General features: G+C 33.6%; 1 protein-coding gene across 2 annotated transcripts in view; it reads left to right on the forward strand.

Annotated features, from left to right (window-relative positions):
• USP34 (ubiquitin specific peptidase 34) overlaps positions 1 to 23,256 on the forward strand; it is a 241,464-nt gene that overhangs the window by 116,655 nt on the left and 101,553 nt on the right. For both annotated transcript variants that reach the window (XM_054575403.1, XM_054575404.1), the window contains exons 19-27: positions 4,080 to 4,169; positions 7,067 to 7,162; positions 11,433 to 11,515; positions 15,966 to 16,120; positions 17,340 to 17,453; positions 19,013 to 19,112; positions 19,242 to 19,401; positions 21,601 to 21,727; positions 21,820 to 21,967. In XM_054575403.1, the coding sequence (XP_054431378.1) occupies positions 4,080 to 4,169; positions 7,067 to 7,162; positions 11,433 to 11,515; positions 15,966 to 16,120; positions 17,340 to 17,453; positions 19,013 to 19,112; positions 19,242 to 19,401; positions 21,601 to 21,727; positions 21,820 to 21,967 (1,073 nt within the window). The remainder of the gene's footprint in view (positions 1 to 4,079; positions 4,170 to 7,066; positions 7,163 to 11,432; positions 11,516 to 15,965; positions 16,121 to 17,339; positions 17,454 to 19,012; positions 19,113 to 19,241; positions 19,402 to 21,600; positions 21,728 to 21,819; positions 21,968 to 23,256) is intronic.

Below are 23,256 nucleotides of genomic sequence, written 5' to 3' on the forward strand. Positions count from 1 at the left end.
TTTGGTGTGCTACAGAATTTTAATAATTAATTTGTGTGTGCTGTAAGATGAGAATGGTTGAAAATCATTGCCTTAGATACATACATATAAAATGGAATTGACATATCACAGGGTTTTAAGAAACTGACAGGGTTTTTGCCAGTCATATTTAAAAATATACTGTAAAGCTTGGCTGCTCTGGCTCAGTTGGCTGGAGCATCGTTTGTACACCAAAGGTTGGCGGTTTGATTCCCAGTCAGGGCACATAAGTAGGTTGAGGGTTCAGGCCCTGGTCAGGGATTGAATAGGAGACAACTGATCAGTGTCCCTCTCTCACAATAATCTCTCTCTCTAAAATCAATAAACATTTTTAAAAACTTAAAATAATGTACTTTAAAATGTTGATGTCTTTAAATATTTGAAGAATATTTACATTGCACTTACTGGATGTCAGACACTTACAGTGTTCATTACTTCACTGTGTACTCCTTAACATTCCTTACCATTGTGGTTGTGATCCCTTAACATTGTACTAACATTCTGGTTCTTTTGTTATCTGTTAGTATTTATTTTTCTGTTCTCATTCTTCATGACTGTTATATAACATTTAAAAAATTGGTCATTCTCCTTCCTTGAAAATCTTGCTTTTAAGTTATTTGCTGGTTTATTATTTAAGTAAATATATATTCAGTCTGCATATGGACACAAATTTTTAGTAAGACAGTCTTTGCGCATTGAGCATACATTAATGGTAGACACATTAAATAAAGGAATATCCTTTAGATGATGAAGTGGAAAGGTGTTATACAGTTGTGATGGTCATCTTTTCTGTTGACAGTTGAAGAAACATGAATAAAATGAGAGGAAGAGTCCTGTAGATCAATGTTTAGGTAAAGAGCATCTCCAATAGAGGCAGTAGCAGAGGCCCTGAGGCAGGAATATGCTTGTGTGATCTGAAGGGATTGCAAAAATAAAGATTGGAAGGAGACTTCCAGTCAAGATGGAGGCATAGTTAGATACACTTTGCCACCTCGCACAACCAAAGGACAACCACCAATTAAAATAAAAACAACTAGAGCTGCCAGAAAATTGAATTGATGGAAGTTCAACAACCAAGGAATTAAAGAAGAACCATTCATCCAGACTGGTAGGAGGGGTGAAGATGGGCAGTGGGGGTAGAGAGGAAGCGCAGCAAGGCAGAGAGAGGCAAGGCAGAGGCTGGAGGACCGGGCAGGACAGGTGGTGGATGGCAGACTGGACAGTCCCACATTTGCATGTGGATAAACTGGGAGGAACAACTGGGGAGCAAGACAGACCGTGGAACCATGGGTTCCAGTGTGGGAAAAGAAAACCTCAAAACCTCTGGCTCTAAAAGTCTGTGGGGTTGTAGTAACAGGAGAAATTCCCAGCCTCACAGGAGAGTTTGTTGGAGAGACTATCTGGGTCCCAGAATGTACACAAACCCACCCACCTGGAAATTAGCACCAGAAGGGCTCAATTTTCTTGTGTAGGTAGCAGGAGAAGTGACTGGAAGCAGGGCAAGAACTGAGCAAGTGCGATTGTTCCCTCTCTGACCCCTCCCCCACATGCAGCACCACAGTGCAGCTATGTGGGTTGCCCTGCCCTGGTAAATACCTAAGGCTCTGCCCCTTACCATGTAACAGGAATGCCGAGACAAAGAAATATGGCCCAAATGAAGGAACAGATCAAAACTCCAGGAAAAATACAATTAAGTGATGAGAAGATAGCCAGCCTATCAGATGCAGAGTTCAAAACACTGGTAATCAAGATGCTCACAGAAGTGGTTGAGTATGGTTGCAAAATAGAGGAAAAAGTGAAGGCTATGCAAAATTAAATAAAGAAAAATATACAGGGAATTAATAGTAAAGGGAAGGAAGCCAGGGTCAAATCAACGATTTGTAGCAGAAGGAAGAAATAAACATCCAGCCAAAACAGAATGGAGAAACAAGAATTCAAAAAAGATGAGGACAGATTTAGGAACTTCTGGGACAACTTTAATAAATGTTCCAACATCCAAATCATAGGGATGCCAGAAGGAGAAGAGGAAGAGTAAGAAATTGAAAAAATGTGAAAAAATAATGGAGAACTTCCCCAATCTGGCAAAGGAAGTAGACTTCCAGGAGATCAGGAAACTCAGAGTCCCAAGGAAGTTGGACCCAAGAAATCACACACCAAGGCACATCATAATTACATTACCAAAAATTGAAGATGATGAGAGAATCTTAAAAGCAGCAGATGAAAAGGGGAGAGTTACCTACAAAGGAAAGTTCCTATAAAACTGTCAGTTGATTTCTCAAAAGAAACCTTGCAGGCAAGAAGGGGTTAGAAGTATCCAAAGTCATGAAAGACAAGGACCTACATTCAAGATTCCTCTATGCAGCAAAGCTGTCATTCAGAATGGAAGAGCAGGTATAGTGCTTCCCAGATAAGGTAAAGTTAAAAGAGTTCATTATCACCAAGCCCTTATATGAAATCTTAAAGGAACTTATCCAAAAAAAAAAAGATCAAAAACTATGAACAGTAAAGTGACAACAAGCTTACAACTATCAGCTGAATCTAAAACAAAAACAAAAAAAAACTAAGCAAACAACTAGAACAGGAACAGAATCACAGAAATGGAGATCACATGGAGGGTTATCAGTGGGGAGGGGTTGGGCAGAGAATGGGGAAAAGGTACTGGGAATGAGAAGCAGAAATGGTAGACACAAAATAGATGGGGAGGTTAAGAATAGTATAGGAAACGGAGAAGCCACGTACTACCCATGGACATGAACTAAGGTGGGGGAATGCTTGTGGGAGGGGGGTACAGGGCAAAGGATAATAAAGGGGAGAAAAAAATAGGATAACTGTAATAGTTTCAAGTATAATCAATAAAATATACTTTTAAAAAAGAAATTGGAAGGAAATTAAGTTAAACTGATAGGAGGATTATCACATATCACACAGGACTTTGTAGTCCAATTTAAGTACTTTGGGTTTCATTCATGTTAAATAGGAATTTTTCTTTCTAAATTCTGCTGCTCAGTATTCACCACTGGTTTCCTCCCACTCAGCCCCGTATTCTGATATCCCTGGTACTCTTCTCAAAGTGTAGGCATTTTGGGAGACTTGTACACCAAACTTGTGGTTTTGGTGTCAACTTTGCTGTTTTTAAAAATTCTTTCAAGAAGATATTTTGACTCCTGAAGTTAAAAAATAAAATTCATTATCCCTTTAGTTTGTCCTTCTTTTGAGACTCCTGCAGCCAGTCTCCTTGCCTGCAGAGACTATTGGGATTTGTATGTCAGTATGTTTCATGTACTTCTTCCTTTCAGAACATTGGCATACTTTGATTTACCTGAGTGTGAGTGGTTTCCTGTTCCTTTTTTGATCATCATAGGTGGTGTATATTGTGTGCTTTCATTATTAACATTGCTCCTAATGCAGTGCTTCTCAACTTGGAAGCAGATCATATTACTTGAGAATTAGAGAGAAAGTGATAATTTGTATAGTTTGAAAAAAAAAATGTTTTCTACATTATTGATTTTCAGAATATGGTCCCCAAACCAGTAGTTAGGACTCGTGATCTTGTTATAAATGCAAAATTTCTGAACCTACCTTAGATCTACCGAATCAGAATTTGCATTTTAACAAAATTCCCTCAGGTGAATCAGATGCACAGGTAACTTTGAGAAACCCTCTCTAGAAAACTTACCTAAGCTTCTGCTTCCTCTTTTCCTGAATTAAATTCTCAGAAGTTCCCATGACTTGTTAAAGAATATATACTTTCATTAAAAAAGTTTATCTTTAAATGCTCTTCACTTGCTTTTATATTCTGATATTTATAATGTATTTTACTGCATTAAAATATTTTACTTTAAAAGTCTTAGATTGGAATTGTAAAATTTGATTTTTTGTCCCAATGTATAAAATACATTTATGCTTCAGAAGAAAAAATTTTATTATTTGCAAAAGAACTATATATATGTAAATTTCATTAAATTCTTTTTCATTTAAGATTTTAAATCTTTATGTAAAAAACCAGAATTACTGATAGTAAAGTTATTTTATTCTATAAATACCTGTTTTTGCTGTTTCAGATCCGTAGTAATTTCACTTCGGCTTCTTCCAAAACTGTTTGGTACTTTTCAGCAGTTTGGGAGTAGTTATGATACACATTGGATTACAATGTAAGTACATTAAAAAAAGTATTTATTTTAAAGATTTTTTAAAAATCATAGTTATCAAACAAGATTTTGAATACCTTGCTCTTATACTGTATGTACCAGGAAAATTTGATTTTTGTGTGGTTCAAATATTGTTATTAGATTTCTCAGAGTGCTAAATCTTCCAGTTAGCCCCATAGAAATTATATCTCCATCAGTAGGAAAATCTGACTTTTGTATTCTTTGTAGTTGGAGAAAAATACTTTAGCAATTAATGCTCTAATTTTAGGGTGAAGATTTTTAGTATATCTGGCCATAGCAGCTCCTGAAGAAGATCCACTCTAAAACAAACACTCCAGGATGTCTTATTTTTCCTATTACTAGAAATTGTTTCTATATATTACATCGTGTCAGGGATAATCTGAACACCACCCAAAACTCTTTTTACCTCTATAGAGAAATTATGATAAATAAAGCTTAAAGAATTCTTTCAAGGGTAGTACTTTGTGAAATTGATTTAGTTTTTGGTTACATTCTAGAGAAAGCTGTCATAGGTAGTTCATTAATCTATATGAATGTGTGACTTGCTTTATTCAAAATAGACTTTTGGAGAGATTTTAGAGACATTTAAATTTTAGGAAAAATTAGACCTGTTGAGGAATTCATTTTTGAAGTCACGTTGGATGGCTTTTTACCTAACATCTTCTCAAATCAGGTTAGATTTTAAGAGCACTTGTACTTGCTTGCTTTCAAAATGAATACCATTTAAAAATCTTGGAAGTCTACATTATAGTTCTCAGTAGGATGAAGTTCTTCTGAGTTATAACCCTTGCTTATTTACTCTTTCAAAGGAAATCTACTTAATTTTGTGAACTTCTATTATTCTTTTATGAAAGCACCTTATAAAGTTCTCTCCAGTTAATATTACAGTATGACTCTGGGAACCATTCTATTTGTGAATGCAAGGATGGTCCTTGAGATGTTAAACAGAAGGATGGAGGAAAAACATTTAGCATTCTATAAGTACAAAAATAGCATGAGTCCTATTTCATTGACGCTTCCCATAGTGTTTAAATGACTAAATTACAAAACTCTAAAGTATGAAAGGGATTCTCTTGGTCAAGTTGGTGATATATTGTGGCCATTTGAGGAAGTTCATGTTAAGGAGTAAGAAAGTGTAACAATCTTGTAGAAATGGCAAACTGAATATTCAGTTATTAATACTTATTAAGTACTTGAGCCTAAGTGTATTGAGTTGAAACTCTCAGCTTGTTCTTCAAGCTGAATGTAAATAAGCTCAACTAATGACAGATCATAGGGTTTCTAACATGGGACTGATATTGTAAATCTTATCCAGTGGTTCTCTTAAAAGAATTCTGATTCCCTATAGTTAGCTGGCCTCAATAATAGCCAAAACTTTAACTCATTGTGAGTCTGTTATGTGCAGCAGCACTCAACATTTGGTACATACCATCTCAAACTCTTATGGCACATATTTTGAAATTGGAAATTGTTCAATAAATTGTGCTTTAATGTGCACAATGTGCTTAAATTTACCTCTCAGTAAATGTTCAGGTAACCAGTAAACACACTTCAAAAGGTAAATTACTTGACCAAATCCATGGAACAAGTGTGCTAGAGCTAGTTTTGTTTCTACCACTTGATTGTCATTAAATGATTGGCCAGGCACGAATAACTTATTTTGAAAGGAGAGCTAGGGCAAAAACATGGTGTAAATTACATTAGAAGTTTTGGACTATTAATTCTTTATATCTATACATTGAGGGAGATATATTGCTAGTAAATAATGTGTAGATAGATTGTGGGTTGTGGAAGTTAAGGACCCTGTAATCTCTGATTGTACCTATTGCTATTTCTTTTTTTATTCTAGTGTTTCTAGATTACTTTGGAGCTTAATATTTGAATATTTCTTTGATTTAAAAAAATTGTTAAAATAATTAGATTACATATTGACAGTAAAAGAAATTCTGATTTAGTAAGCTTATATCGTCTGTGTTCTGTATGTTAGACACTCAGCTAAATTCTGTTAAATGATGACCCATGCATACATTCTATCTTTATATCAATTGTATCAACTGTATCATACTAGTTTTAATATATTGGGTTGGTCAAAAAGTCTTTTTTTTTCCATAAAATAAAAGACACATTTTTCATTTTCACCAATAACTTTATTGATTTGGACATTTTCAGTATGTTGCCTGTCTCCTGTGTGGTATAATGTTGATTGTTCTCAGTGTCTCAGTTTGATCGCTCTCAACTTCAACTGGTCTACCTGACTGTGGAGCACCATCCATGGAGAAATCTCTAGCATGACACTTCACAAACCACTTCTGATATGTTCAATCGGTCACATCACCTACTCCATACACTGCACAAATTGTTTTTGTGATTCAATTGTGTTTTTACATTTCTTGAAATAACAAAGAATAATATGCTGAAAATGCGTATTTTCTACCATCTTCAATATTAAAATGTTACACAAAAATTCAACACTTTTTGATACATTTAAAAAAAATTCATGCTAATATGACAGCCATTACAATACAATCTAACAGAATTGTTTTGAGTGAAGTTCAAGGCAACTAAGTGCTACTAGGGCCATCTTATAGGGAAAAAAAACCCAAACAAACTTGGCCAACCCAGTAAATTCATGTTAGTCATTTATAATTAGTACTCTGCCAGACATTTTATCTCCTTCACAAGGATTGAGTATTTTGTGATTAAAAAACAACACATACTTTAAATTCATAAAAATTAAGGTGCAATCCAAGTATAAATACAACTTGTAAGTTTTGACAATTAAGAGATTTTGAATTTAGAGATTTTAATTTTTTCCATTCTGTAATAGATTTATTCTTACCCTATGGCTTTAAAATTATTTTTTCTTTTAATTGGTCCAGGTGGGCAGAAAAAGAACTGAACATGATGAAGCTTTTCTTTGATAATTTGGTATACTATATTCAATCTGTAAGAGAAGGAAGGCAAAAACATGCACTGTAAGTATATCTTAATTAGGTTAGTTATGTTTAAGTATTGATTGTTCTCTGAAAGATAATTTAGTGTTTCTACTTTTTTTATATAAATATAGAAATTCAATTGTAAATTTTAAGAGAAAGGGCCTTTTTTAAGTTGAATTTTATTTTATTTTTTCTTTTTAAGTTGAAGAATTTTATAATAATAATTTTTATAATTCTTAATCTTAGGGAAATGTAGGTTCTATAGCTTGGGGTTTGGTTAACCTTCACTAATGCATTCTGTTCAAAGTCATTACCTTCAGTAACTAAAAGTAAATTTTTCCCAAGAAATCATCCATATCCTTGTCTTAATGTATTAAGGCTTTAATTCTAAGATATTTAAATATTTATTTCCAAAAATATATAATTAACAATTTAAACATTTTCATTTATTATTATAGTTGGATACTAGTATTAAAAAGTTTAAGACATGCCTGGAAAGTTTAAAAACTGATGGCATAATGTGTTACTATTTCATCATTAAATATATTTTTTATATATGTTGAGGTGACTTTGGATAAGGCTTGGTAGAAATTGGTCAGTGGTAGTGCTGTGCTTAACACTTCTTGTAAGGAGATGCCTGACCAGAAGTAAACATGTAAAATTCAGAAGATTTCTGCTTTGAGTCAGTTGGTGGGGACTGATGGCCAAATTGAGGAAACCATCTCAGTTTCAGTAGCAGCATGTCAGCGACTAAGAGAAGTAATACAGTATTTAATGAGAAGAGAGACACATGGGCCACATATATGCCCAGTAGACTGTAGAAGTGCTAAAAAAAGTCACAGGCCTTTAAGACATACTTTTTTTTGAATTCACTTATTTTTTCCCACAAAGTATTTTTTCCTTCAGGTTTTACTATGTCCTTTAGAGTACCTCCATCTTCTCAGTCACCTAAAACTTAGAGACTTGGACCTTTTTTTGTATTCTTTTTTTGCCAAACATGAATTGATGATAATGATAAAAATAGCTAGTGTTCATTGATACTATGTGCCAGATACCACTTAAGTATCATTAACTTTAAGATATAAAACAACCCATTTGATGTAGGTAGTCTCATTTAAAAATGAGAACATTTAAGATATGAGGTAAATAATTTGCTCAGGCCACATATTTTATAAACATTTTATTAAGTGTTTCTATAATTCATTTTATAAAAACACATTTTATGAACAGTGAAACAGTCTGTTTTATATAATTTGTGTTCTTGAGTGTTACCTTGTACTGTCTTTAATCTCTAGTTAACTGTAACACTAAAATGTGTTTCATGTCTTTTCATAAATTGACATTTCCACAGACACTGTTCCAAGTCTTTTAACCAACTTCTAGATCAGTCTTCTTGCTTCAGTCCTCCCTTATGATTATTAATTCCTCATTAAATTAGGAAGGCAGTATGGTATTTGTTGGAAAGCACATGGGCTTAAGAATCATACAGACCTGGATTTAGATTATGAATCTAGGTTTTTGACCTTATTTCAGTATTCATCTCTCTAATAAGTTTCATTTTTTACCTCCTTAATTTTTATAAGGAATAAATGAAATAATTTAGTAAGTTGCTTCTGGCAAAGTAGATTATCTATAAATTGTAGTTACCTCCCTAAAACTAGAGTTCAAAGCAAACAAGAAACTTGCCCCTTAGCTCGTTTAGATTCTTCACTGCATAAAAAATAAACTCCAGTTTTTCCAGCCTGTTGTTCTGGACCCTCTAAAATCTAAACTCAACCAACCTTTCTTGGTCCATTGTTCAATGATTTCAAAAGGTGTCCTGTTATACAAGTCTGTCAAACCATTTTTGAGGTATTTCCTTAAATTTACTCTATTTCATAGCTTTGCTTAAAAACTTACCGAAGTACAAGATGCATTCTCTTTAAATCCTATTCAAATTCTAACTGTTCTTCATAGTCTGTTCTCCTTTAATTACTCTTTGTAAATCAGAGGCCAAGGATAACTGTGCCTTCTTGAATCTGAACATCACCACACATTCTCTGTAAAATGTATAAGATCTAAAAGGAGCAGAAATTACACATTCTCTGTAAAATTCATAAGATCTAAAAGGAGCAGAAATTAAACCACAAGTGACCCACATCTTCACCATTTTTTGGAGACAGAGAATTCAAGTTATCTGTTAAAAGAGAAATAAACCCTAAGCTACAAAAGAGCTCCTACCACAGCCTGTGGGCTTAAAGAGCAAGGATGGTATGCTTAAGAGAGGAGAGTGGAAAACAGATGAATCATCCTCAGAAAGAGAAAGTCCCAACATTAAGTGCCAGAATGTAATAGGTCTGAAACTTGGTTATTTATAGCATTGGCTACAGAGTTGTTGCTTACTTTGCTAGTGGAACCAGAGGTGGAGCCACAAACAAGCATTGTTTCTTTGGTAAAAAAAGATAAAAAGAGTGGTGCTCTTTGGAGATGAGTTTTATACAATCCTAGGGTATAAACCAGAGTATCCTTCCAGTCCTCCAATCTGCGTTGTTTCCTGGTATCTTAGAGGAGGAAACCATAGAGCAGAGAGATGTTGTCTGGACTATTTGGTATAATTCCCTTGTCCCTTAAGGCTGTGTAACAGAGTTGTACATTTGCTACTCTTTGGTAAAGCACATTGAGTTTGTGGCATATTATTTTTCATTTGTTCAGTGGGGAACAGAGTCCTTTGAAGTGTAGAGCCAGTGGTTCTGCTGTGGAAGTCAAAGGAGGGATGACAGAGGGATCCATACTTTCTCGGGTTATGGGTCCCTTACTCTGAGATGCAAATAATAGGGGAAGGAAATATTCAGGAAATAAAGGCACTTTGTAAAGAATGAGACTTTTTTTTCCTTTTTATGTCTGTGACCAAGGTCTCTCAGACTCCCCCTTGGGGTACTTCAGGAATCCTGCTACAAAATTTGTCCTATTAGAAAAGTATGAGAAGCAGTTAATAGCTGTACTTGAATTTTTATCTGCATAGCATTTTAGTCTCTGAGTAGCTTGTTATATTCCACCATTCCCCACCCCAGCCACTTTGCCATGTTACTTTCATCTTTACAAAGGGCACTGCAACAGTAATGAAGCAAAGAGTTCATTTTTTTTGCCATAATTAATACAAAACAGTAAAGAGCAATAAAGGTATATTCAGCAAACTCAATCTTTAGAAACCCTGACTTTAAACTTCAACGGTGAATTTAGTGTAATTTTTTTTTTTTAAGTATGCTTGGGAAACTTTTAAAAATTTGCACTTGAAGAGTATTAGAATTTGAATTAAGAGGCTTTTTGACTCTGGAAGCTGGGTTATGGATCAGGACTCAGGCTGGCTAGCTCTTTTTTTGGCAAAATAATTTCGGCAGTTTATCCACAACCAGTCTTATGATTTGTAACAGCGATAAAAACTCATGATTGACTTAGTTACATTGATTAAGTGCTCAGGTGCTTTAGGACTACAATATTGTGAAATAACACAGTTCAATATGGAGTTCACAGGGTTCCTAAAGAAATCCTAAAATGAAAATGTAGTCATTAGCTTCCTCTCCCCCCAAAATCTTTCAGTGACATTCATCGAGATCAAAACCAAACTCTTCTATCTGACATTCAGGCTGGCCACTGTCTGGCCCCTGTCTACAGCTTCAGACACATCTCTTTTGTCTGCTCCCCCAGCATTTAAAAAATCCTGTTATTTTGCAAATAACATACAAACTGAATTCCCAGAGAACCATGTAAATCATCTACTTAACCAACTGCCACAGCAACTCTTACATTAACTATTGAACTTGGTACACATGAATTATAGTCACTTAGATTTGAAATAACATTAAAAATGTCAGTTGTGTATCAGCTGAATTCTTTATGAACTGGATTTATGGAGATGGTATTTTGTTAGCATTGTATAAGTGATAAGGTTATATTACTGGAGGGACAGTGATAATGAAACAAGAAATTTCTGGATGAAGACATAGTTTATGTGCATATTGTCATTTCAAAATGACATTTGTTCCACTGTCGATTTCTTTTGTACTTTTCTTATCGTCTAATTTGAAAGTATGTTTTCTAATAGTTTACAGATTTTTATAATTTATTAAATAACAAACCTCAAATATAAATTTGATTTTATGACCTTTTTTGTGTAACCAAAGTTATATAATTGAAATATTTAATAATTAGAAGTTATGAAAATGGAATTTTACTTCTTTGGTGTAATTTAAGATTAGGGCCATTAAATCTTTAATAATAATTAAGAATTAGGATCTTTTGGTTAATTATTTTAATAACTTTTTATATATAGGTACAGCCATAGTGCTGAAGTTCAAGTTCGACTTCAGTTCTTGACTTGTGTGTTTTCAACTCTGGGATCTCCTGATCATTTCAGTAAGTGTTTTAATCAGTATTGTAATAAGTTTTTAGATCTGTATTGATTCTTGGAGAAGAGTCTGGTGAAATGTGCTCATGCATTTAAATTTCTTTAGTCATTAAATTACTCTCAATAATGTCTTCTCAGTATATATGGCAATATGAGCATGACCCTGACGCACTCTTACTTCATTCTCTGAAAATGCTAGTTTCTCAATGGCTAAATATCTCATTTCAAGAACATACGTTAGAGTGATTGCATCTTTTATTACCTTTGGTTATAGAATCTTCCTATCACCACAATGCAAACAGCTACTACGCTGTTATCAGGGCTAAATCTTACCCAAAATTGCTAGGTTTCATAGGTGTTAGAAACATTGAGAGATCCTTATTTTATCTAGATTAATTTCAAACTCAAAGTCATTAACAGTTAACGTTTAAAAAATAGAGATTGGTCTGGTATATTCAGAGTATGGACCATGTCCAAACATCCATGCTAAATGTTCTCACAAGAGAGGATGCAGGTTGAGTTTTTTGGCTAAAGTTCCTTTTCCCTTACTAGATTGATTGTGTTATCTCTCCCTCTCTATACTCTTTTTATCTGTGTTCATGTCAACAAACCTCATTTGTAAAGTCCTTCTCTTTCCTTAGCTACGTTAATATAGTCTAAGGATGAGTGTCTAAGAAACAGTAGCCAGAGAGATGTCATTACTCTCTTAAGTTTGCATCTGTGCCTGAGAAGCACCATGTGTTTATCTTACTGCTTAAGTCTGTAATTTTTCAAGTCATGATTATTGATAACAAATGCCACTAACATTGTGATAACAACAGATTTCAGAGTGAAGACTCCTGTTTTTGATAGGACACTAGTATCTCATGTTAATAGGTCATTTATCATACCCATTAGGATGGATAACATACAGGAAATAAATAATATAAAATGTAAAAATACCATCTTATTGATGGAGAAGTCAAACCAGAACAAGTATTATTAGCATAAATAATTTCACATGCCCAGTAAGTTTCACGTTTGCTTAGTATGAACCTCATTGGAAAATGTTAACCATTCTTCTCAGTATTTGAGTAGTGAATTATTTATTTTGACAATGTTCGGCCAAGATGGAGGCATAGGTAGACATGCTTTGCCTCTTCACACAACCATAAGAAGCATCATAGCTAATCTCAAAACAAAATACAACTGGAACTGCCAGAAAATAAAACTGTATGGAAGTCCGACAACCAGGGATTTAAAGAACAGATAATTCATTCTGACAGGTTGGAGGGGTGGAGACCGGAACCTGGGGTAGAGAGGATATGGTATGGCAGCAGCAGCATGGCAGCAGCTGTGGGGAGCAGTCCCACATTCACGTGTGGCAGATAAAAACCAGGAGGGGCACCTGGGGAGCGAGCCATCCCAGCTCCAGGCCAGAATGTGCAGCCTAGTTGTTCCAGCACTGAGAAAAATAAAGCCTCGTAACTTCTGGCTGTAAAAACCAGTGGAGGTTGGGGTGGCAAAAGAGACTGCCAGTCTCTCAGGAGAGTCCGTTTAAAGGACCTGCATGGCCCTAGAACATTCTCAAACCCACACACTCTGGGATTCAGCACCAGGGCAACAGCTAGAAGGGCACCAGGCACATATGGGAAGTGCAGGAAGTGGCTGGATACATGGCCTGAGCTGAGCAAGCGGCATTTTTCCTTCTCTGACTCAGTCCTCACAGCCCCACAAAGAGGTGAAGTCGGTTGCCCTGCCCTGGTAAATACCTAAGGCGCTGCTACTTAAAATGTAATAGGTGTGACAAGACAGAGTCAGAGCAGCTCTACTTAATACACAGAAACAAACACAGGGAGGCTGACAAATTGAGGAGAAAAAGAAATACAGCCCAAATGAAAGAATACATCAAAACACCAGAAAAAGAACTAAGCAAAACGGAGATAGCCAGCCTATCAGATGTGGAGTTCAAAACACTGGTGTTGAGGATGGTAAGAGATCTCATTCAGTATGGCAAACGCCTATGGGGAGAAATGAGGGCTACACTAAATGAAATAAAGAAAAATCCACAGGGAACCAACAGCGAAGGGAAGGAAGCCAGGGTTCAACGATTTGGAACAAAAGGAAGAAATAGAGAGTCAACCAGTACAGAATGAAGAAACAAGAATTCAAGAAAATGAGAGAATAAGAAGACTCAGGGATATCTCCAAATGTGCCAGCATCTGAATCATAGGGATGCCAGAAGGAGAAGAGGAAGAGCAAGAAATTGAAAATTTATTTGAAAAAATAATGGGGTGAGGGGGAGAAACCTTCCTAATTTGGCAAAGGAAATAGACATACAAGTCCAGGAAGGCCAGAGAGTTCCAAACAAGTTGGACCCAAAGAGGACCACACCAAGACACAACGTAATTAAAATGCCAAAAGTTAAAGAGAGAATCTTAAAAGCAGCAAGAGAAAAGAAGAGTTACCTACAAAGGAGTTTCACATATGATTACCAGCTGATTTCTCAAAAGAAACTTTGCAGGCAGGAAGGGACTGGCAAGAAGTATTCAAAGTGATGAAAAGCAAGGATTTACAACCAAGATTATTCTACCCAGCAAAGCCATCATTTAGAATGGAAAGGCAGATAAAGTGCTGCCTAGACAAGCTAAAGGAGTTCATCATCACCAAGTCCTTTTTATATAAAATGTTAAAGGGACTTATTTAAGAAAAAGGAGATCAAAACTATAAACAGTAAAATGACAACAAATTCACAATTATCAACAACTGAATCCAAAAAAACCCCAAAATAAACTAAGCAAACAACTAGAACAGGAACAGAAGCATAGAAATGCAGATCACATGGAGGGTTATCAGTACAGAGGGGGAGGAGGGAGAATGGGGGAAAAGGTATAGGGAATAAGAAACATAATTGGTAGGTACAAAATAGACAGGGGGATGTTAAGAACAGTAAAAGAAATGGAGAAACCAAAGAACTATATGCACGACCCATGGACATGAACTAAGCAGGGGAATTGCTGGAGGGAAGGGAAGTACCGGGCAGAGGGGGGAAAGTGGAAAAAAATTGGGACAACTGAAATAGGATAGTAAAATACACTTTAAAAAAGTTGTTTTGCTGCTCCCATCCCAGTGAGTGCATTATGAATTCTTTGTGTGTTACAGCTACTGTCCAGATAGAATCAAGTTGAAAACTTCACTTCTCCCAGATCATAATTGTACTTTTTTTACTGGCAAAATTTCTATTAGGTATAATATGGTTACTCCAGAGTTCTATAAGATAAGCTAATATTTACTTTTCATACACCAGCAAATATATTTCTTAAAAACTTAAAACAATAACAAAGTATATACATTGCTTATTGAATGTGGATTGGTGATTCAGCCATTTATAAATGCACTTTTTTATCATACAGTTTACTATACTTAACCTGGATACTGTTTTTTAAGACTTACCTTTTTCCTTCACTTACCTTCTTAATTAGTCAATGTATTTAATGTACACTAAAGGTTGTTTCTAGTTTTATGTTGACTCCTGGAGACAAAGGTTGTTCTTAGAACAAATAGTTTGTACTTTAACTATTTCTGTAAGAAACTGATAGGATACTGTTATTCTACTCAAACTCTTTAGACTGGTATTGCTGCTAAATATTTTCTGAGGTGTTGTTCATATTCTGGGGCTCTTCTGCTTTTCCCAAGAAAGAGAAAGGTTTCTTATGATTCTGTCATACCTTCATAGCCCTTCTGATCTGGGGAACAACCCCAGGCTTTGGAACCCCTTATGACATGTTGGAAATCCCCACGATGCTTTTATTTCTACCCCTTTAGATTGCCTTATTTACCCATATTCAGACTTGTGTTTGCCTTTAATACGTCCTCTTCTTTTTGAGTGCTTCTCTGACTTCTTTCTGTCATACCTTGGAATCATTTAATACTTGGGTCAAAGTACCATACAAATTTCATCTCATCACTTTGGCTTCCAAGCTAATGATATACTCTGATGTGTTGCTGTTCTCTGTGTTAGCAAAATTTCCATTTTGCTTTATTTATTGCAAGGATCCTTTTTTTTAGTTTACAAAAATAATGCTTATTAACATGTATTATTTACCTCCTGTGTGTACAGACTGGGCTTTGAACATGGTATCCACTCTATTCTTAACCCTTAAACCTTAGGACTCCCCTTAATCATATGTACTATAATACAGTAATATGTTCATACTTCAGGAAGAATGATTTTCCAGACCAAATGACTCTTCTAGGATACTCTTCTAGGATATAAGTTGTACGTTTTTAGGTGATTTATATGTAGATCATATTTAACTACATTTTAAAAGCATAAATTTTGTGAAATCTTATTTAAAATAATTCTTATAAAATACTCTAAATAATATCCCCTTTATGGATATATTGGTGCTTCTAGGACATTGAGTTAAGACCAAACATTGTATGTACCATGATTCAAAATTTGTAATTTTAATCTAGGATTAAGTTTAGAGCAAGTCGACACTTTATGGCATTGTTTAGTGGAAGATTCTGAGTGTTATGATGACGCACTCCATTGGTTTTTAAATCAAGTTCGAAGTAAAGATCAACATGCTATGGGAATGGAAACCTACAAACATCTTTTCCTGGAGAAGGTAATTTTATTTTTTGACAGCGTTATTGTTTATATTATTTTTCTGTATTTCCTTTTTAAACATAAACTCTAATGTTAATAATTTCTTTTGGCTTTTTAAAAAGATGTGCTGTTTTCTGCAGTTTTTGTATGGCTTTTGCAAGATTTTGCTTCAATTTTGTTTTCTACAGTATTTATGTTAAAATAAATAGTTTATATTTAAAAAATACTCTGTTCTTTAAGTAAAGTATTTAACCCAACAGTAATTAGCATAACCCTTCAGACAAACATTAATAAGAAATGCAGGGAGTTTTGGTATTTATTTTTTATTTATTTTTTATTTATTTTTATTTTTTTTCTTTAAATTTTATTTTATTTTTTCAAATACATTTGTCTCTGCCTCCCCCGCACCACTTTCCCTTGTCCCCTCCCTCCTTCCCTCTCTCAGCTCTTCCCCTGGTATTTATTTTTTAAATAGTAACAATGTAGGTAAATTTTCAGGAGTCGTACCTGTAACCACTAGTATATAGCTGTATTTTGTGACTCTTCCTTGTTAAATGGTTGTAGTATCAGCTAGTCTTCTTGCAGATAAAATATAATCTTCAGGTTTTTTGTAGATTCCCTGGAAAGGCTGTTTCAGGAATTGCTGTAATGATATTAAATATACTCTTGTATCCAATTTTTGTTTTTCTTTATCAGATGCAACAATTGGTTCAGGTGTTAATTTTCCATTTGAATTTGAAACATAACACAGCAACAGACTTTTTATTATTTTTACACTTATTTTTGAGATTGTAAGGGCTCCAAACTCTACAAACTCTCACATTCTCTTTGTGGTAGGATTGAGTATATATGAATGAGTACATGTAAACTAAGTCACTAAATATACCCAAAACAAAGCTACAAATAGACCTTCAGTTAACTTAATTTCAACTTGTGACTTACACACAAACTGTGCATGTGCTACACATCTCATAAATGTGCATGGTCTAGGTATACAATAAGTGATAAATTTTAAAAATAATTTTATCTGATTTGATTATATTCATTACAAAAAGTTGAAACATCAGATACGTTTTAATTATGACCTGAATAAAATTTTCATTAAATTATTATCTGTCTTAATTTTTCAGTGAAAATCTGAGCTGATACATTTCCTTTAATAATGTTTTCAGTAAAATTAACTTAAATCTCTTAGGTTAAACTAAACTGGCTTAAATTTTATTTTATTTTTTTTTAAGATGCCCCAGCTAAAACCTGAAACAATTAGCATGACCGGATTAAACCTATTTCAGCATCTTTGTAACTTGGCTCGATTGGCTACCAGTGCCTATGATGGTGGTTCAAACTCTGAGGTATGGGTTTTTAGACTTATTTTATTAGATCAGCTTGTGGAATTTTTGCTTTATTCTTTAAATTAGTGTACTGAATTATATAGTTTGTCAAGCACTGAATTTACTAACTATGAAGACTTTTATTCTCAGGTTTAAATATATTTTAAAAACCAAATTTGGTTACTTTTCATTACTAAAGATAACCTTGATTGTGCTTAATGACCTTATTACACATTCCTTGATTAATAGAGGAGGCCATCTGAGTGCTCTTTAGTCCTGTGAAAGCTCCCAGATAATATTATAATAAAGTAGTTTTGTCGATTAAAAGGTTGATTTATCTAAAATCTGATTTTTATGCCATTTGTCAAAGCCAAAACTTTTAGATGCTTTTGAGCAACTCTAGAGTTTCTATTAGTAACCTCTACTCTGGAACAGAATCTATCTAAATCATCTCTGACCCTGAGGCATATAATCAATTTATTAGCTGAGGACCCTCACAAATTGTTAATCTAACCTCTGGTTTAGAGTTCCATTTGCCTAGTTGGGTGCCTACTAGGTTTTGTTGAATGCATCATTCCTATACTCTCCTGACACAGACTGTTATTTGAAAGTCTGCCTCATTGGACATTCCAGTTTATTAATGATAGCTATGATTTATCTATTTCATATTTTTCATTAATTTTCCTTAACTTCAGAAGTTGGAGTTGTGCTATAATGACAAAAGCAGAGAAAATTGATGTTAATTTATGTAGTAAAGAGTAATTTTAATTGTATCTAAAATGCTTTCATACTATCATCCTACATTCTTTCTTTGTTTCAGTACTGTCCTTTTTTTTCTTTTTTAATTTTTTGGTCCTAACTCTTACTTTGATATTACTATGATAAATTTTAATTTTTGATTTCTGACAACCAGACAGATCTGATTTACCTAAGAAGTAGTCATATTCTAATTTTGAGATTCTACTGCTTTTAATGTAGATGTTAAGAAACAGTAAGGCTGGTTAGTCACTTACCAGAAGGATACCTTGCTTTACCCTGCTCAACTTTTAAAAACTTCCAGTCTCCATTTTTTCTGTAGTTTTCAGTGAAAACATCTCTTTGTCTTCTCCTGGTTAACATAAATTTAAGTGACAACATGGGTTAACATTTTTTAAAATTTTCTGTTAATACATATAAGCAGTGATTTTATCAGAATAAGTTGGATGAAAGCGTTTGAGCATTGTTATGCTAATAAACTTCTGGTTTCATTCCTTCAAAGCAAGTTTTGGTGACTTTTTACAACTATGTAGTCATACCTTTTGGTTACTGAACATTACACAAATACATAGTCGGCTGCTTTATAAATAAGTATTTTTCGAGTTGATTTAGCTCCTATCTCAGTAATTGAGAAATTTCCAAGGCTTTTATCCTTTTTATTATTGTTTAGTAACTAAGTAATATTGAATAGAAATTACCTTATAAATATTTTATAGGATATTAAAACTTTTTGACATTATATGACTTTTAAATTTGTTACTTCTTATCGTTTGCATTGTTTGACAAATAATAAAATTTATAGATGTAACATTTTTCTTTCTTAGCTTTGTGGTATGGACCAATTCTGGGGCATTGCTTTAAGAGCACAATCTGGTGATGTTAGTCGAGCAGCTATCCAGTATATTAATTCCTATTATATTAATGGTAAGTGATTAGAAATACTAGCTAATAGGTCATTTTTTTATGTAAAGATTTTTTTTTAGTTACAATTAATTTTCTTTAGCAAAACAAGAATATAAGATTGACATACATATCTAAACATACGATTTTCAGGTAAAACTGGTTTGGAGAAGGAACAAGAATTTATTAGTAAATGTATGGAGAGTCTTATGATAGCTTCTAGCAGTCTTGAACAAGAATCCCACTCAAGTCTCACTGTTATAGAAAGAGGACTCCTTATGCTGAAGACACATCTGGAAGCATTTAGGAGAAGGTAATTTTATTTTTTATTACATGAGGATGAATTTAAGGCTTTTTTTGACATGTCCAAAAGTATTCTTAAAATTAAACTAGAGGTTTTTGGGGGGCAGGTAGCAAGTATAAATTACCAAAAATGAAGTGCTGGTATTAGAAGTAATTGTTCATAATATGTACCATTAAGTGGTGCAATAGGCAATAAAGTTTCCTGGTAAATAGTGCAGAGCTTTAAAAATCATTAGACTCTGAGAAGATATGCATGAATAAGAATTTCTAGACAGAATTCCATCCCTAAGAAAGTATTACTATGATTGAAAAGGCAGAACACTATGACCAAAAACAGTTTCACTGAAACTCTCGCCAAGAACATCAAGTAATCTCTCATAGTTGAACCAAATTGAGTTTGTTTTATTTGCTGTTTTTTTTTCTTCCTGGACTAGGAGACAGTATTTTAATTTTGAATTTCCATTTACCATGGAAACATGATCAAAAATTCTGTGTTAATGAATATCTGTATAATTAATTTAGACATACCCTGTGTAATACAGAAATAAAGCAAATTAACATTTATGAATGTATCGACTGAAGTGAAAGGTGAGTAGATAGTTTTAATTAAGAAATTATGTGTATTAAAAATCATGAGTAAATGTAAAAGTACAAAGAAACTGTTGAAAAAATTATTAAAATTAGTAACTTCAACCTCAGAGTTTGGTAATGAAAATGTCATACAATTGACAGTTATTGATATTTTATTTAAAATACCAGGAAATATTGAATAATAAAGATTTTCTAGACATTCTTTATAAATAACATGACTCCATGATTTAAAACATTTGGACACTGCAAAATTTTTTATTTTGATTATGATTTCAATTTGTGGAAATTCTACTGAAGTAATTCCATGTGTTTTTAAAGACTGTATAAGGGAATTGTAGAATTTTTTGCATAGAAACTTCACACTGTCAGGTTGCTCGTACCACTTTAAAAAAATAAAAATAAATAAGCAAATGTAATTCAAATTAATAAAAATAAAGTACTTATAAAATTTAGATATACTATGGTAAATAAAAGTTCCTGTAGTCTTATTTCTTCCCATCAGAGATAGTTATTGTTAATGATACATAAATACAGGGGTGGGCAAAAGTAGGTTTACAGTCTACATGGAAAAATAATATAATAATAAATTATAATAACCTGTTTCACATACAACTGTAAACTTTTGCCCACAGCTATATGTGTATTATTCCATAATTTTTTCTATGCTGTAGGGTCTACAGAAAACAAACCAAAAAGGGCCTGTTGGTTTAAACCCTTAGTCTTTGCATAATGTTATCAGTGTCTTAAAAGAAGTACTTATTTAAAAATAAATTGAGGTTCTTAGGATTCCATGGCACTTTTATAAATTTAATGAATTTCATTTAAAAAAATCCCTTCTCAGATGTACAGATTTCTTCTAACTCACAAAAAAATTGTCTACTCTTGATAGACATCTTTGTATTTTTTCATGTATTACTGTATTCCCTTAGGTACTCTCCTTCTATTACAGAATTGCTGACTGGTATAAGATATTGATATTTTCTTTCTTAACTGAATTCAGGTACCCTGGATCCTGTCTTCAACAACTAGAAATCACTTAGGAAATTGACACATACTTAGTGAGTGTCATACTAGTTGCCAGTGTCCTTTGAAATATTAGTCTTTGTAATTCATTTTGTAATTTTAGTGCCGTGGAATCAGCTCTCAAAAATCTGTTAGGCTGGTTAACATATATTTACTAGAAAAGTTCCTATCTCTGAAAAATATTTCTAATACCTTTTTTCCCTCTTCTGAATGTAGGAATGAAAACTTGCCATTCTCTTTCTGGATAAGTTTTGTTGTTTGAATTCATCCTGCATCTATTACTACCACTATCCCCCGCCTTCCATTTAAAAAAAAAAAAAAGTTCTTAATAGGATTTTTTCCTCAGCAATATTTCTTGAAAACCATTTATTAGGAGTTTTATCTATATTTATTTATGCATTTAAATTTAATTCAGTGTGATGAATCTAAACTGAATTCTTTTAATTTGAAAATAAAACAAGCAGTGTTATAGAGTGAATTGGAATGTGCTAGAATCATTTATGGGCTTTTTCATTTTGTAAAGTAATAAAAACTTCCATAATACTAAAATGTTTTAAAATTATACCTTTCTATGTTTGGTTTTTGTGTGTTTTAGGTTTGCATATCATCTCAGACAGTGGCAAATTGAAGGCACTGGTATTAGTAGTCATTTGAAAGCACTGAGTGACAAACAGTCCCTGCCGCTAAGGGTTGTATGTCAGCCAGCTGGACTTCCTGACAAGGTAGTTATATAGTTTTAGTTTCCAAATTGATAACATTTCCCAGTTTATCTGTTCTTTTTGTATTTTTAAATTGGTTGCATCTCATATTTCAGATGACTATTGAAATGTATCCTAGTGACCAGGTAGCAGATCTTAGGGCTGAAGTAACTCATTGGTATGAAAATTTACAGAAAGAACAAATAAATCAACAAGCTCAGCTTCAGGAGTTTGGTCAAAGCAGCCGAAAGGGAGAGTTTCCTGGTAAGTCCAGTAGTTCAAATTTTCATATTTTTTAAGTTGTATTATTATAATCAACTTTGAACCTTTATTTCTTTGAAGGCTATCGACCATGTCCATGGCTCCCACCCACCTTCCCCTACTCTTGGTATAATTCCATTAATTCTTAAGCAAGAGTTAAGAGTCACTTCAGGTGTTATTACTTGTAAACATTTTTCTTCCTTCTCAAAAATTTCTACTTTTGAAGGTTATTTGATAAGCATTGTCGGAAATGTTAATCAGTTTGTTCCCATATATGACTTAGTACCCTACAATTTTTTTTTTCTGCTATTTTGATACATATGTATATTTTTTTGGAGCATATGAAAATAATGCACCCTTAAATTCTACCTGTGCATCTCTTCCCTTCCCTCCAAAAAAATATAATATTAAGAAATTTTTTGCCCTGGGTGGTGTGGCTTAGCGGATTGAGTGTCAGCCTGCGAACCAAAGGGTCACTGGTTTGTTTTCCGGTCAGGGCACCTGCCTGGGTTGCAGGCCAGGTCCCCAGTAAGGGTTGCACAAGATGCAACCACACATTGATGTTTCTCTCTGTCTCTTTCTCCCTCCCTTCTGTTCTTTAAAAATAAATAAATAAAATCTTAAAAAAATAGAGCCAGTGTTACTACAGCATGCTTAAGGTAAAACAGTGTATATCTTCCAAAGTAGCACATCTTAATTTTTGATCTTGAATAATTTATTAATATTCTTGGTGCAAAAGAATAGGTGTTGAAAAGTCTCTCTACCCCAGCCTTTAAACCACCCATTTTTCTTCTCCTGAAGCAAATGTTATTATTGTTTTCTTACATATCCTTCAAAAGATACCAAGAAGCATATTAATATGTATACACACACATACACATAGATATACACACATATGCATATTATTTAAAACACAAATGTAATGTTCTATTTATACTCTTCTACCTTTTACTTATAGTGCTTAACATTTATAGAGAACATTCTATATTAGTGCATAAAGAAAGACCTCATTCCTTTTAAAGATCTGCCTAATCTGTAATAAGGTGGTACGATGATTTATTTTACATGATCCCTATTAATGGACATTTAGGTTGTTTCCCCTGTTTTTGCTATTACAAATAATGCTATCTAATACAACTTGGCTTAAAACTTAGTTATGGAATTTTCAGGTCAAATTGTATCTGCTATTGTTATTGAAGTGTACATAAAAAGAGTGTGAAATTAGTAAGAGTAAAATGAAAACCACCCATGTTCTCACTACCTAGATTAAGAGCTAGAACATTATTAGAAGC

The sequence above is a fragment of the Pteronotus mesoamericanus genome, unplaced genomic scaffold, assembly GCF_021234165.1.
Source record: "Pteronotus mesoamericanus isolate MK-2021 breed Mesoamerican mustached bat unplaced genomic scaffold, CSHL_Meso_final contig_291, whole genome shotgun sequence".
NCBI classification, from domain to species: domain Eukaryota; kingdom Metazoa; phylum Chordata; class Mammalia; order Chiroptera; family Mormoopidae; genus Pteronotus; species Pteronotus mesoamericanus.